The 16405-nt window shown below is 35.4% G+C and overlaps 1 protein-coding gene across 5 annotated transcripts in view; it reads left to right on the forward strand.

The window, feature by feature from the left end:
- The window catches only part of TBC1D15 (TBC1 domain family member 15), a 75257-nt gene that overhangs the window by 17088 nt on the left and 41764 nt on the right, over nucleotides 1–16405 (forward strand). For 2 of the 5 annotated variants that reach the window (XM_081796213.1, XM_081796215.1), the window contains 3 exons: nucleotides 8620–8718; nucleotides 9256–9330; nucleotides 14649–14787. In XM_081796213.1, coding sequence (XP_081652339.1) covers nucleotides 8620–8718; nucleotides 9256–9330; nucleotides 14649–14787 — 313 coding nt within the window. The other 3 variants (XM_081796216.1, XM_081796214.1, XM_081796212.1) reach the window with 3 other exon arrangements.

The following is a 16405-nucleotide window of genomic DNA, read 5'->3' on the forward strand; positions in this document are numbered from 1 at the left end:
ACACACACACACACACACACACACACACACACACACACACTGTTTCATCGATTTGGCCTGCTTACTTGCTCGCTTTCCTTTTCCGTTTTTGTTTCCTGGTGGGAGGGTAAATCCAGTCTCCTGCCCTCTTGGCTGGAAGTATAAGGTATTATAGTTGTTGTTTTTTTTCTTCTCTAGTTTTGGTGGGATTAATATCTATTTCTGTTATATATCCTTTTTTTTCTCAAGCTCAGGCTGAATGTTTGATTGTGTTCCAGATTTATTTCCTTGGTAGTTATGAACTCTGAGCTGGTCTTTTTCTTTCAGAGTTTTTGTAATAACCGTTTTATTCTTGTTGGTCTGTATTGGTTTTTTTCTGTCATGTGTCTTCTGAGAGGTGACATTGTCAACAAGACCTTCAAGAATTTTATCAGATGCTGATTATGTAGAGAATGCCAGTAGATATTTGGGTAGCTGAAGGTCATCATCACCTCTAGAGAGTAGGTTTATATCAGTTAGTAATTTATATTAGTGTCTTTTTACCCCATTTCATTGGTAGTCTGTGTATACTCTATAACAATAGCATTCTTTCTCTTCTTTCACTTCCTTTTATTTTGCAGGTACACTTAGTGATAGGTGGTGCTCTTCCCTCAGATCTTCTGCTTGGTGTGTCCTTCCCTTTTGTTTTCTCAGGGTAGGTCCTTTTATTGTTGAAGTCATGTCCTGGTTTCCATCTGACAATATTCCTCCACTACCTTTGAGATTTGGTTTAAATTCTTTTTAAAACTACATATTTTGCATTTATTACCAGTAGTTTTTAGCATTTTGGTTGTAAAACAAAACATAATACAGAAAAATGACACCTTTATAACATCATAAGGAAACACCACTTTAGTCAAGAAGTAGTAGACCTTTGCAGCCACTCCAGAAGACCTTCCATGTACCCTCTTCTCCTAAGTAACCACTGTCCTTTTTTTAAAAAATATATTAAAAAAACTTTTTTTAGAGAGCATGCGTTCAAGCTGGGGAGAGGGGTAGGAAGGGGGAGAGAGAGAGAGAGAGAGAGAGAGAGAGAGAGAGAATATATCCCAAGCAGGCTCCACGTTCAGCATGGAGCCTGACGCGGGCTCAGTCCCACAACCCTGGGATTATTACCTGAGCCAAAATCAAGAGTAGGATACTCTACTGACTGAGCCACCCAGGGGCTCCTGTCCTAACTTTTCTAGTACTTACTTTCTTACATTTCTTTACTGTTGCTAGGATTTTTTTTTTTTAAGTTTATTTACCTTGAGAGAGACAGAGGCTGTGCAGGTGGGGGATGGGCGGAGAGAAAGGGAGAGAGAGAACCCCAAGCAGGTTCCACGCTGTCAGCACAGAGCCTGATGTGGAGCTTGAACCCAAAAACTGTGAGAGCATGACCTGAGCTGAAACCAAGAGTTGGTTGCTTAACCTTAAGACTGAGCCACCTAGGCACCCCTTAAAATTGTTTTATGGTTCATTTATATTTGAGAGTGAGTGAGAGAGAGAGAGAGAGAGAGAGAGAGAGAGAGAGAATGAGTGGGAGAGGGGCAGAGAGAGAGAGAGGGAGACACAGAATCTGAGGCAGGCTCCAAGCTCTGAGCTGTCAGCACAGAGCCAGACACAAAACTCAAACTCATGAACTGTGAGATCATGACCTGAGCAGAAGTTGTACGCTGAACCAACTGAGCCACTCAGGCACCCTTGTCTCAGTCTTTTTTCTTCTCCTAGCTTTCCATTTGCCAGCTTCTTGACATTAGTTTTCATTGCCCTTCACTTCAGTAGAATATAATTTTTTCTTGTTTTTCTTTCTGACATTTTTTTCCTGTTATGCTTATGAACTCTTTATCTTCTCTCACATCTTAGGTAGTAGAAAGAGAGGCATTGCTGATGCCCTTTCTTTGCTTCCTGTAGCACAGAGGACCAACTCATGTTCACAACACTGGTAATTGGTGACTACTTCAGATGGGAATATGAGCATATGGTATACTGGAATAATTTTGTTAGTGTCTGTATATATTGAGCCTTAAGTTGATTGTCGTTTTCATTGTGTACCCTTTGGACAAATAAAACTTTTCAAATCTCAACCCCAAAATAGTGGAAGAACCTCAGTCAAATCATTTAATGTCCTTGCATTTTTTTCTCTTACAAAGTAGGAATGATAACACGTATCTAATTGTGTTATGAGGATCAAATTGATAACATAGAAATGCTGTGTAAAGTAATGCATAATAGAAATACTACATGATGATAATAACATTTTAACCTTTCTTTTTTATCTTGCATTAGAGATTATGAACAAAACCAGAGTAAAGAAATTGAAAACCTGTTTTACTAAATGTATTACCTCGGATGAAATTCCTGATATCATAATTATTCCCTGTAGCAAAATAATTTTTCATACCAAACAAGCTTAGAGATAGCTTTTCAAATACTAATTATTACCATTGACGAAGATAGGATGCAGAATATCCTATGGCAGAAAGATACTCATCAGGAATCAATTCACTTATAGGGTCTAATGAAGAAGAAATACCATTTTAACACTTTGTATAAGATCACAATTTTAATTGGACTTCTCTTTTTGTGTTTTGAGCTATTGTAGATAGTTGATACCTGTAGAGTTGTGTTTTATTAATAAGCTCATGTACCGAGAAACGAGTGATGAACAAACATATTCTGTAAATTAAAAAAAAGTGAAATCATTCCCTCAAAAGTGGAGTGGAGGACTTTAGGAGTAAAATATATGATTCGGGACGCCTGGGTGGCTCAGTCGGTTGAGCATCCAGCTTTGGGTTAGGTCGTGATCTCGCGGTTCACCAGTTCCAGTCCCGTGTCAGACTCTGTGCTGACAGCTCAGAGCCTGGAGCCTGCTTGGGATTCTTTGTCTCCCTCTCTCTCTGTATCTTCCCCGCTCACGCTTTGTCTCTGTCTCTCTCAAAAAATAAATGTTAAATAAAATAAATGCATGTTACAAAAGGGCCTACAAATTTCTTTTGTGTACTATTTAGTAGGAGTTCGGATGGGAGAGAAACCAAGAGTTTTTGTTAAAAGGCCTAATTGTTAGTCAACTGCTGCATTGCTTTATAAATTAAAGACATTTAAAATTTGTTTTTAGGCCTAAGCAGCATTATTTTCTACATCTAAGCAATTTCAGAAACTGCTTTTCTGTAGGGAAACCATGTGGAATTTTTCTGGTAGTTTCTTGAGGCAGTAACAATTGAGATTTAATGGATGAAGATGTTAGGAAATCTGAAATCCACTCCCTCCTTTGATGTGCATGTGGTCTTGAGTAGTCACTGAATAGCTTTTGTGTCTCAGTTTATTCTTCTGTAAAATGGAGATGGAAATAAGGTCTATTTCTGACACATTCAGTTTAGCTATGAGGATCAAAAGAGATCAGACTGCTTTGAAAACAAAGTCAATAGTTGGGGTTCCTGGGTGGCTCAGTCAGTTAAGTGTCCAACTTCAGCTCAGGTCCTGATCTCATGGTTTGTCATGCTCTGTACTGATAGCTCGGAGCCTGGAGCCTGCTTTGGATTCTGTGTGTGTCTCTCTCTCTGCCTCTCTCTCACTTGCGTGCTCTTTCTCTCTCTCAAAAATAAACATTACAAATTTTTTTTTCAAAAAAAAGAAATAATTAAAACTGTCACCATTAAGGGGCACCTGGGTGGCTCAGTTGGTTAAGCGACCAACTCCAGCTCAGGTCATGATCTCCCAGTTCGTGGGTTCGAGCCCCACATCGGGCTCTGTGTGGACAGCTCAGAGCCTGGAACCTGCTTCCGATTCCATGTCTCCTGCTCTCTCTGCCCCTCCCCTGCTTGTATTCTGCCCCCCCCCCCAAAAAAAATAAACATTAAAAAAAATTTAAAACTATCATTAACTTTAATATTTGAAGTAAATTACATATTTGATGCAACTAGAACTTTTTTTTTGTCCCTTTAAGTCTTACAAGACTTAATAAAGGTTAGGAGCTCAGTAAGGTAAGTTTATTAATTTCATTCTATTTCTGGCAGAATTAGTAATTTGTATCGGTTAACATCACAGCCTTCAAATTAGCCGAATATGACTGCTTTCTAAAGACAGTACAAGTCTTGGTTTGTGATTGTGAATATTTGGACATGTAATTTGTCCCTCAAAAAGTACTAAAGAGTTAAGGAACACAGAACATGGAATGAGTGCAGCTTGGACTTTTTCATAAGATACCTAGTACTATCATGCTTTTTAGGTATTTTCCCAGCTAAATTACTTAGGAAATTCAGCTTTTTCTTAAATGAAAAAGAGAACAGACACTTGGCCAACATATGTATGGGAAAGAAAGAGTTGCTTAATGTGCTTCAGTTAGGTATTTTATTTGACTCTTTAGGATTCACTTACTTTATTAAGGTTCCAGAATCTGTTAAGTGTTAATGGTATCACAGAATCTTAGATTATGTTGTTAACGATACCAAGCTTTTCTGGGTAAATAAGTGTCACTTTTTCTACTATGAGAACTATGAAGCTCTTGATTATTCTATTAGCTGAGTCTTAGGTGAAAATATGCTAACATGTAGTTTCAGGGTATGTCTCTGATCTATTTGTCACAAAAACTTGAAATTTTAAGGGATTTTTTTTTTCGCCTCTTAACCTTTTCCTACTTCCATATTGTGGCCTCAGATACATTATCCAGTTTAACCTCTTGTTTTAAAAATTGATAAGCTGAAGTCTGGAAAGGTTATAGTTTATACATCTGGAATTCCCTTTTTCCATTTTACTCGTTAAAATTATTTTTTTATTACTGAAGCAAGGTATAACTATATTTTAACTTCAAGATATTCAAGTCAGTTAAAGGCATTAAAATAGACAGTTACAGTTCTCTTTCAGCCTTTCCACATCCCATTCTTTTTTCAAGTAACTTCTGTTCACAGCTTTAAGTGTGTCTTTCCAGAACTTGTTCTGTGTATTACAGAGATTTAGAGAAACTTAAAAAAAAAAAATGTAGATGTCATATACTATATGTAATTGGCTGTTTTCTGTGTCTTTCTGTTCATTTAATGTACCATATTCTTTCTTAACTGCTAAATAGTATTCTCTGTAGAATGAATATCCCAGGATATATTTGATCATTTCCCTCTGTGGGATATTTAAATTCATAACTTCCCTTCTTTCCTCCTTCCCTCACCTCCCCTGATAGTGTAAATAATACTGTGAATAGTCTTAAACATATCTTTATGCATATGTGTGAATAAATCTGTGTACTTTGCAAGTTTTTACTTTTATACAAATAATACAGAATGTCTCCCACCATTTCCCAACTCATACTGTCCCCAGTCTTTGCCTTCTGCTTAATGCTGGTCTGGTGCTTAACAACTATTACATTGAATGCTACCTTGGGTTTTTGAGATCAGAATTTCTCTCTGATCTTGATTACTAAATTAAAAGGACTCTTTTCCTAATGTACAAATTCATATCACAAGTGACTAACACTTGTGACAAACACATATCACAAGTGACTAACACAGGACAGGCAGTAAAAGTAATGTGGTGCTTTATAATGTAGTGGTTAAGAGCACAGTTCTGGTGTCAGACTGCCAGGATTTCAATCTCCACACTACTCCTTAACTACCCCTTAGTATTTGTGTCATCAACCTTAGACAAGTTAGTTAACCTCTCTTTCAGTTTTCTCATTAACACAAATGGGCTTCTCATTCTAATGATGTAGTAGGATACAGTTATAGAGCCAGTGTATAGTATACAGTTATACTCTGTGGTCTAGAGTTGTAGGGATTAAGCTATCATATGCGGAATTCCCGGTGCATAAGTGTTCCATAAATGCTAACTAAAAACAACAGAATGCATACCCATTTACATTTTTAAAAGTTTATTTTTGAGAGAGAGAGTGAGAGAGAGAGAGAGCGTGAGCACACAGGGGAGGGGCAGAGTGGGAGGGGGAATAGAGGATCCCAAGTGGGCTCTGCACTGACAGCAGCAAGCCCCATTTGGGGCTCGCACTCATTAATTGTGAGATCATGACCTGAGTAGAACTTGGATGCTCAACTGACTGAGCCACCCAGTTGCCCCATACCCATTTACATTTGTAACTAGGGTGTGATGGTGATAGGTTGTGATGGTGCTTGTCTTGCATTGTTGGTCCACATGGTATTCTGAATAGTGATGTGGTTATATTAATAAAAGTTCTACATAAATATAAAATGTCCATAGTACCCAAAGCAGTCTATAGATTTAATGTAATCCCTATCAAAATACCAACAGCATTTTTCATAGAACTAGAATAAATAATCCTAAAATTTGTATGGAACCACAAAAGATCCCGAATAGCCAAAGCATTCTTGAAAGAGAATAAAACTTAAGGTATCACAATCCCAGATATCAAGATGTACTGCAAAACTGTTGTAATCAAAACAGTATGGTACTGGCACAAAAAGAGACACACAGATCAGTGGAACAGAACAGAAAGCCTGGAAATAAATCTATGATTATATGTTCAGTTAATCTTCATCAGAGGAAGCAAAGTTATGTGATGGGAAAAAGTTTATTCAACAAGTGGCACTATGAAAACTGGACAGCTACATGTAAAAGAATGAAACTGAACTACTTTCTTTTACCATGGATTAAAGACCTAAATATGAGACCTGAAACCATAAAAACCCTAGAAGAAAGCATAGGCAGTGATTTCTTTGAATTTACACCAACATCTTTCTAGATATGTCTTCTAAAGTAAGGGAAACAAAAGCAAAAATAAACTATTGGGATCACATCAAAATATAAAGCTTCTGCACAGCAAAAGAAACCATCAACAAAACAAGAAACCCACTGAATGGGAGAACATACTTGGAAATGATATATCTGATAAGGGGTTAGTATCCAAAATATATAAAGAATTTATGCACCCCAACACCAAAAAAACCCAAATAATCCAATTAAATGGGCAGAAGACATGAACAAACATTCTCTAAAGAAGACATCCAGGTGGCCAATCGACACATGAAAAGATGCTCAACATCACTTATCAGGGAAATGCAAATCAAAATAACAATGAGATACCACCTCACACACCTGTCAGAATGGCTAAAATTGAAAACACAAGAAACAAGTGTTGGCGAGGATATGGAGAAAAAGAAATCTTCATGCACTGTTGGTGGGAATGCAAACTAGTGCAGCCACTGTGGAAAACAATGTGGAGGTTCCTCAAAAAATTAAAAATAGAATTACCATATGATCCAGTAATTCCACTACTGGGTATTTACCCAAAGAATATGAAAACACTAATTTGAAAAGATACATATGCACCCCTATGTTTATTGCAGCATTATTTACAATAGCCAGAATACAAAAGCAGCCCAAGTATCCATCGATAGATGAAAGAGTAAAGATGAGGTGTACACACCCCCCCATTCACACAGTGGAATATTACTCACCCATTAAAAGATGAAGTCTTGCCATTTTCAACAAGGATGGATCTAGAGAGTATAATGCTAAGTGAAATAAGTCAGAGAAAGACAAATACCATATGATTTCATTCATGGGGAATTTAAACAAACGAACAAAGAAAAAGACAAACCCAAGACTTAAATGTAGAGAACAAACTGGTGGCTATCAGAGGGCAGGTGGGTGGGGGATGGGTGAAATAGGTGAAGGAGATTGAGAGTACACTTAACCATGATGAGTACTGAGTAAAGAATTGTTGAATCACTATATTGTACACCTGAAGCTAATATAACTATGTTAATTGTACTGGAATTAAAATGTCTACATAAATGGAAACTGCAACTGCACTTTGTTCTAAACTTATATATGTCAAAAATACTTAGGTCTAGAAGTGATTATTTTATTTCTCTTTTACTTATTTTCCTAATGAAAAAAATTTTTTAGTGGTTTAAAATGGGTCCCAGGAATGGAATCTTAGTTTATAACATTATGCTTTTAGAAAATAAGGCTAACCTTTGTATGGTTCAGTTTACTTAGGAATTAACTGAAGTCTCCCTTGTATTGCCATAGGATGTTGTTCAGGGACCATGTTTTAATCATACTTACGTAACTATAGTGTTTTACGTATTCAGTAAATATTTGTGTGCTTGAACTACTTTAATCATTCCTAGATGGTCCTCATCATTACTCTTTAAAATTCCCATGTTATTCCCTGAATTTCTATGCCATTTTGCTATAAAAACACACTGAAATAATCTTACAGTAAAACGTGCTATTCTAGGAATAGTTAGAAAGCAGTGATTCCTTATTGCATTTCATCTGTTCTTATTCTTGAGTATTTTCAGATCCTTTTTCAGTTTGAACCCAATATCTTGCTTAATGTTTGTTAATGATGTATTTTAAGTGGAATCTGCTTGAGACACATAGCATTTTTGTTTATGGAGAAGATCAAGGTTGTGATTATCACTAAATCAAACTTCCATGCATAACAAAGCAAACTTCCTTCCAGTTTGTCTTAGTTTGAAGTGCTCTTAAACTTGAGTGGTATTTTTCAAATAATACATTTATATATGAAATAATCAGAAATGTGGTTCAGGCATTATAGGAAAATATCTCACTTTTTTAAAACAAATGTTGAAACAGTACTTAATAATGTGTGGTTAATTCTTTTTTTTTTTTTTTTTGCTGTTCCAGATTATATACGAACAGGAAGGGGTCTATATTCACTCATCTTGTGGAAAGACCAATGACCAAGACAGCTTGATTTCAGGAATATTACGTGTGTTAGAAAAGGTGGGTTTCTAGTAAATGATTTTATTTATGATTGTTTATGGCAGTGGTTCATTGTTAGGGCATTGTTAGTTTGAATTTCATGTGTGAAGTGAAATTATGTAATTGAACAGTGGTTGTAAATTTAACATGAAAATGATGTTAGAAAAAAATACTTAATTAAAAAATTTTAAAAAAGATTTTAAGTAATCTCTACACCCAGTGTGGGGCTCAAACTCACTGCCCCAAGATCAGGAGTCCCATGCTCCACTGAGTCAGCCAGGCACCCCAGAAAAAAAGTAACTTTAGATAGCCAGTAAAATGGCATGGACTATTATAAAACTTATGTAAAAGTTGCAGTAATGTAAATTTTTTATAATGAATAATAATAGTTTAAAAATCTATATAACAATTATCAAATAGTTTATGATATTACATACTTAAAATGCTAATATTTAGTGGTTTAAAATTTTCATTTTGGGTTCAGGGAATTACACATAGGTGACTAAGAGTGTAAGATATTGCTGAATAGTAACCGTAGTCCATAATTTCTTTCTCTAGGATGCTGAAGTAATAGTGGACTGGAGACCATTGGATGATGCTTTAGATTCTTCTAGTATTCTCTACGCTGGAAAGGTATTTAAAAAAGAAAGGGTGTGACTAAAGGAAGGAATGCTATTAAGAATTTTTTTTTAAAGGTTATTTATTTATTTTTGAGAGAGAGAGAGTGTGAGAGCATGAGCAGGGGAGGAGCAGAGAGAGGGAGAGAGAGAATCCCAAGCAGGCTCCACGCTGTGAGTGCAGAGCCTGGTGCAGGGCTTGAACTCACGAACTGTGAGATTGTAACCTGAGCCAAAACCAAGAGTCAGACGCTCAACTGACTGAGCCACCCAGGCACCCAAGGAATGCTATTTTTATTTTTATTTTTATGTTTTTGTTTTTGCTATTTATTTATTCCAGTATAAGGAATGCCATTAAAACAATTATTTCTTAATGTTTAATTTTGAGAGAGGGGGGGGAAACAGAGTGTGAGCATGGGAGGGGCAGAGAGAGAGGGAGACACAGAATCTGAAGCCGGCTCCAGGCTCTGGGCTTGAACTCAAACCATGAGATCATGACCTGAGCTGAAATTGGATGCTTAAGTCAACTAAGCTACCCAGGCACCCCAAGGAATGCCATTTTAAAATAACTTTTTTGAGCTATAATTCATATGTCATAAAATTTATTATTTTAAAGTGTACAATTCAGTGGTGTTAATATATTTACAGAGTTGTGTAACCATCACCAATATCTAATTTTAGAACATTTTTATCACTCCTAAAAAAGAAACTACCTTTTAGTAGTACACTCCTCATTCCCACTTAACTCCAGCCTCTTGCAACCACTCATCTACTTTTCATCTCTGAGAATTTGCCTGTTGTGGACATTTCATTTAAATGGAATCATACAGTATGTGGCCTTTTGTGACTTGCTTCTTTGACTTGGTATAATGTTTTCAAGGTTTATCCATGTTATAGCACTTCTCAGTCCATCCATCCTTCTTCTTTCCCTCTTTCTTGCCTGCCTTCCTGCCTTCCTTCCCTGCCTTCTGCTGAACAACATTGCATTTATGGATATAAGTAATCCCCCCTTACCCATGTGGGATATGTTCTAAGACCCCCAGTGGATGCCTGAATACTATCAATACAGATAGTATTGAACCCTGTACATACTGTGTTTTTCCTATACATACCTATGATAAAGTTTAATTTATAAATTAGGCACAGTAAGAGATTAACACTAATAACTAATAATAAAATATGACAATAATAACAATATACTATAATAAAAGTTATATGAATGTGGTCTTTCTCAAAATCGTGATTGTACTGTACTTACCTGTCTTATGATGATGTGAAATGATAAAGTGCCTACGTGATGAAGTGAGGTGAATGATGTAGGCATTGTGAAGTAGTGTTAGGCTACTATTGACCTTCTGACAATATGTCAAAAGGAGGATCATCTGCTTCTGGACCATTGTTGACTGTGTGTAACAGACTGTAGATAACAAACTGTGGAAAAGGAAAACCACAGATACGGGGTGCACTGCACCACATTTTGTTTATTAGTTGGTGGATTTTTTTTTTTTTTTTTTACTTTTTTAGGTTAATATAAATAATGCTCATGTGAACATTCAAAACAAAATTTCTGTATGGACGTATATTTTTCTCTTAAAAACCTAGGAGTAGAGGGTCGCCTGGGTGGCTCAGTCCATTAAGCATCTGATTGTTGATTTCTGCTCAGGTCATGATCTCATGGTTGTGGGATTGAGCCCTGCATTGGGCTCTGCACTGAACGTGGAGCCTGCTTGGTATTCTCTCTTTCCCTCTCCCTCTGCCTGAAATCCACTCGCTCTGTCTCTGTCTTTCTCTCTGTCTTAAAATAAATAAATAAATAAACATAGGAGTGTAATTGTTGGGTTATATGATAACTATGCATTTACCACTTGTATCATGCATGTGTTGACTTGTCACTGTGGAAGGTAGAGATTTCTATTTTATCTATTTTATCTATTCTATTTTATCTATTTCTATTTTATCTCTAATTCACTTGAAACTCAGTCTCATTTCTCCACATTTCTTCTCAGAATATTTAAACACAGATTCAGATTTCATCTTTTAGAGACCTTTCTTCCAGAGTCGTCTTATAGGCTCATTCTGACCTGGTTGCCTTTTTGGTTGGCTGTGCAGCAGTTGTCCTGAGGATTCTTCCCTATATTTTTATCCCCATTTCTTATATCCTGTGCTGTCTTCTATTTTGGTTCACTCCTTTGTTTTCATGAAGCTCTAGTACTTCTGAGAAAAAGGGTACATAAGAACAAAAACAGTTTTTTTTTTTTAGACTTTTTTTTTTTTTAATGGGTTATTTTTAAGAGAGAGAGCGGGAGAGAGACAGGGAGACTATCTGAAGCAGGCTCTGTGCTGACAGCAGAGAGCCTGATGCAGGGCTTGACCCCACAAACCGTGAGATCATGACCTGAGCTGAAGTCTGATGCTTAACCAGCTGAGCCACCCAGGGGTCCTGCTATCCATATTCTGACTGGCATAGAATTATAGTTTGAAAAGAAATTACCGTCTTAGGTTTTTTAAGTTTCCTTTATTGTTAAGTCTAATAACATTCTAACTTCTGATCCATTGTATGTTTTTTTCATTTTAGAAGCTTTTATGATTGCCTCTTTGTTTCTAGTGTTTTAGATGTCCTCACAGTGAGCCATTGTGGTCCTTGATATCCATTGTTTTGGGCACTTGATGGGCTCTTTTAATATGGAAACTTGTGTCTTAGTTCTTAGGAAATGTTGAATTATTTCAGTGAGGATTTTTTTCTTCCTCTCCATTTTCTATTTTCTTTCTTTCTGGAACTCTGTAGACCTGGACTGGTCCTCTAGTTTTCTAATCCTTTCTTTCCTATTTTTAATTTCTATTTTAATTCTTTTCCTATTTTTAATATTTTTATAGGAAGTTTCTTCAGTTTTATCTTTCAGTTCTTGGCTTTCTTGCCTTTTTAATTTCTGCTTTATTTTTAATTTCTAGAGCATCTTGTTCTAAGTGCCCCTTTTCCAGTCCTTTTTAAAAATAGCATCCTGTTCTTTGTGAATATATCTTTCCTTATTCCTAAGGCATTTTGTTTTTATCTCTCTACATAATCTACTTTTAATTGACTTTTTTCCCCCTTGTTTCATTGGGACCTTGTCTTTTGGGTAGACACTTGCCTTTGATGTTTGGTAATCTTTGTGGTGTGATGCTTAGATTTAACAGCAGACAAAAAAAGTGGTTGATTATACTCTGTAGGTATAGGTAGATATAGGTAGGCTTGGTAATTCCTTGGGGGAATCTCTACTGTTAAAGCTAGATCCTTTCTCTTGGGCTTATTAATCATTTGTCTGGAATTCCTGCAGATTCCTGCCTGGGAGGGTAAGCCTGGATTCCAGTGTTCTGAGAACGGAGTGGAGGAAGAGAGCTGGGAATCTCACCAATTCATTGTATAGATGGACTTTTAATAAATTCTCATTTTCAGTGTGTTATCCCATTATTCAGTGTGGTTGGTTTCTCCTAATCCAGAGATAATCTGTTTTACTTTCTTTAATGAATAAACACCTCCAGCCTTCTGAACTTTTGTTAGTCCTCTTTTTAATTTGACCTTTATCCTAATTTCCAAAAGTACCTGATCTACCAATTCCAAACCTTTGTGCTGGTGGGATTCTGTAGATGCTTCTTAACGTTCCCCATTATTCATTTCATTCATTTAGTTTTCTTTTCTTTCAGTCTGTTTCTATTTCTTAATTTTTCTTGTGCCTTTATAGTATCTTTCTTTTCTTACAAATTTTCCTTTGTCCCTTTTTAAAAAGAATTGCACTAGCAATACATGAATACATTCTTGTAAAAATGTTCGAGTAATAGAAACAGACAATAGAAATTGAAGTCCTGCTTGACTAGAATCCTGTCACTCATCTGTCCCTATTTAGTGTATATCTTTCCAGACTTTTGTCTGTATACATTTCATTATCTGTCTAGTTTTCTTTCTGTGTTGCTAATTGCATATGCTGAATGTAGTTACACTGCATTGTTTTGCAACTTCTTTGTTTTATTTACTATTATTTAATAGTAAATAAATATTAACATACGTTAGTTTTTTAAACTATGGCCTAGTATTTCCTTGTCTACCCCCTAGTTTGTTTATTCACTCCTTCACTTATGGATATTAGGATATTTTCAGTTTTTCATTTTTATAAACAATGCTGCAGTAAAAATTCTTGCATATGCCTCTTAGTATGCATGTGTTAGTATTTCTCTAGAATGGAAGATGTAAAGAGAATTATTTTGGTGACACACATGCATAGTTTGAATCTTAATAAATATGACTCTATTGCCCTTTTGGAGTCAGTACTAATTAGCATGGTCATCAACAGTGTGAGGTACCATGTCTTTACACTGTCTTTCATATTTTTTTTTACTTGAATAGAGCAAAAAATTGAAGTTCATCTTAACTTTTCTTTGACTGTTTCTGAAGTTGGACATCTTCCTGTATTTGCTTCATATTTCTTCTTTGACTTGCTTATTCCTACCATTTGCATGGTTTTCAGATTTGTTATGTGCCAATTTCTAAATAACTTGGTGTAGGTGTTTTTGTATTCTAGATGTTTTTCTTTGTCTGCCATATATTTTGGAAACATTTTCACCCAGGCTTGCTTATGTTTGCTATCTTTTATTGTATACAAATTAAATTTTTTGGTTTAAATTATTAGTATTGAATTTTAGACTTTTGGTTTTATTCTCTTTTAAAATGTTAAGTTGTATAGAACCATACATGTAGATATATTATTTGTAGCTTTTAACTAATTTTTATTGAGAAATATGGAACCAATGATGGCTTAAATAAAATAGCCACCATTGGCTATTTTCCTCAAATAACTGCAAATCTAGAGGTTTGGAGTGATTCTCCTCTGTTTTCTTTTATGGTCGTAAGATGGCTGCCATAATTTGAGACATTGTGGCTACAGTCAAAGCAGGAAAAAGGGGAAAGGGGATGAGGCTTTTATTAGGAAAGCAAAAGTATTTCCAGAGCCCCTGCAGTTAACCTCTGCCTTTATTTCATTGGCAACCCTAACTACAAGGGAGTCTGGAAAGGCTTTTCTTTTTTTTCTTGCTTTTGTGGGGGGATGGAGTGGATGGCAAGTAAAGATAAGCAAGAGAGAAACAAGGATAGGAAATAGTGGTCAGTTTTCCTACCAGTGATGTCTGCCACAACCTATAGTTTTAGTTTATGCAGAAACTGAGAAAATATTATTAATTGAAATTAAATTCTAGTTTTAGTTCCTAAATATTTTATGTTACGTGTGTGTGTGTGTGTGTGTGTGTGTGTGTGTGTGTGTGTGTATATATATATATATATATATATATATTTTTTTTTTTTTTTAGGATTCCAGTTCAGTTGTAGAATGGACACAGCCCCCAAAGGAAAGAGGTTATCGGGGATCGGAACATCTGAACAGTTATGAAGCAGAGTGGGACATGGTCAATACAGTTCCGTTTAAAAAGAAACCACATACCAATGGAGGTATGAATTAAATCTTTTGAAAGCTTAAACTAATTTGCTACAATATAATATAAATAAAAGTGCAAAGAAAATTCTTTAATGTTCCTCTGTCACAAGGATGATTTGATGCTTTAATACATATAACTCTTAATATTTTAATTATATGCTGTATTCATCTCTCTTTTTGTTTTGATGGTTGTGACTTTATAAAAAAAAAAGGCTTTAAAAATACTTGTTCTGTTTTGTAGTTACTCATGGAAGAAAATAGAAACACTTTAAAAAATTGCTTTAGATGTCTCTCAAGCACATTTTTCTAGAATAAAAAAATTCATGTTATTTCATCCTAAAGCACCAGGGGGAGATGGAGTATATCACTAAACTGTACTGTTCTAATTTCAGTGCTTACTGAGATCTTCACAGCTCATTGTAGTCTTCTATTTATATATGTTCAGTGACTATTCTCCTTTATATATTACATGTATATATTTAAATTTATGCTGCTATGCGATGATTATCAACATGTAGATAACAAAAAAGACCCAAGCTAACAGCCTGGCAGAACACATAAACTACCCCAAATAAGATTTAGGTAGCCCATCTGTGAGGTAGCCAGCCTATCTGTGATTCTTTTAAAAGTAGTAAATACATGTACAGAGTTAAAGTGGTTTTTTCAGAGTGATTAGTTTGTGTTTTATAGCTTAATTTTATCTCTTAATGATTTTGGTGTGAATTTAGGATTTATCCACATTTGCCAAATTCAGAAAAGCTGGCCAAAATTGGCTGGAATACATACACTGCATTTATATAGCCTTGTTATTAAGTGAAATTGATTTTCATCTGTGGCCTGGGGAATCATTCTCATATACAGTAGTTATCCTTTGTACTATATCATTTCTTAGAAACAATGGTAATGAAGAAGTTAATAGTAATTTGTAAGCCTTTGGTAAATTATAGTCAGCTCAGTGCTGGTGTTTTGCTTTTTTTTTTTTTCTTCTTTTTGGTATTCTCTTTCTACTGAAAGGGAAGATTTTTACCAGAACAATACTAAATATTAAGATAAGACCATAGGACTTTAGCGTATTTGGCATGTGAAGTGATTTTTAACTGCTTTAGATTAGGTCTTAAGAATTAATTTATGTGAATTGATCTTTTTCTGTTTGTTTTGTTGGTTGTACCTAATAGTATCTAATATTGTTGAATCTTTGAAAATGACAGGCTATGGGAATGAACAAAGGAGTGAGTTTTCATAAATGAAAGAAACATTGCATGTATATGAAATGCTGACAATAAACATCTTTTTAGGTTAGTAGTTTTCAACTTTGGCTGCACACTGAAATCACCTAAAAAAGTTTAGGCTAAAAAAGTTTTAGGCTGCACACTGAAATCACCTAAAAAGTTTAGGCTTTTTAGAAAAATACTGATGCCTGTATTTCATCCTGCTGGACCCTAGGCATCTGTTTTTCAAATGTTGTCCTGTTGATTTTAACGTGCAGAATTGAGAACCTGTGTGTAGCTGTGTAGTTTAGCAAAATACTGCTCATATGGGTTGGCCATGCACTGTGACTTATAAAGCAAGGAGACTTTATTTAGCAATTATTAAAAGTTAAGGAGATATTTTCTTTTTTCCCAGTATTTGAAA

The sequence above is a fragment of the Panthera onca genome, chromosome B4 (assembly GCF_046562875.1).
Source record: "Panthera onca isolate mPanOnc1 chromosome B4, mPanOnc1 haplotype 2, whole genome shotgun sequence".
Lineage (NCBI taxonomy): Eukaryota > Metazoa > Chordata > Mammalia > Carnivora > Felidae > Panthera > Panthera onca.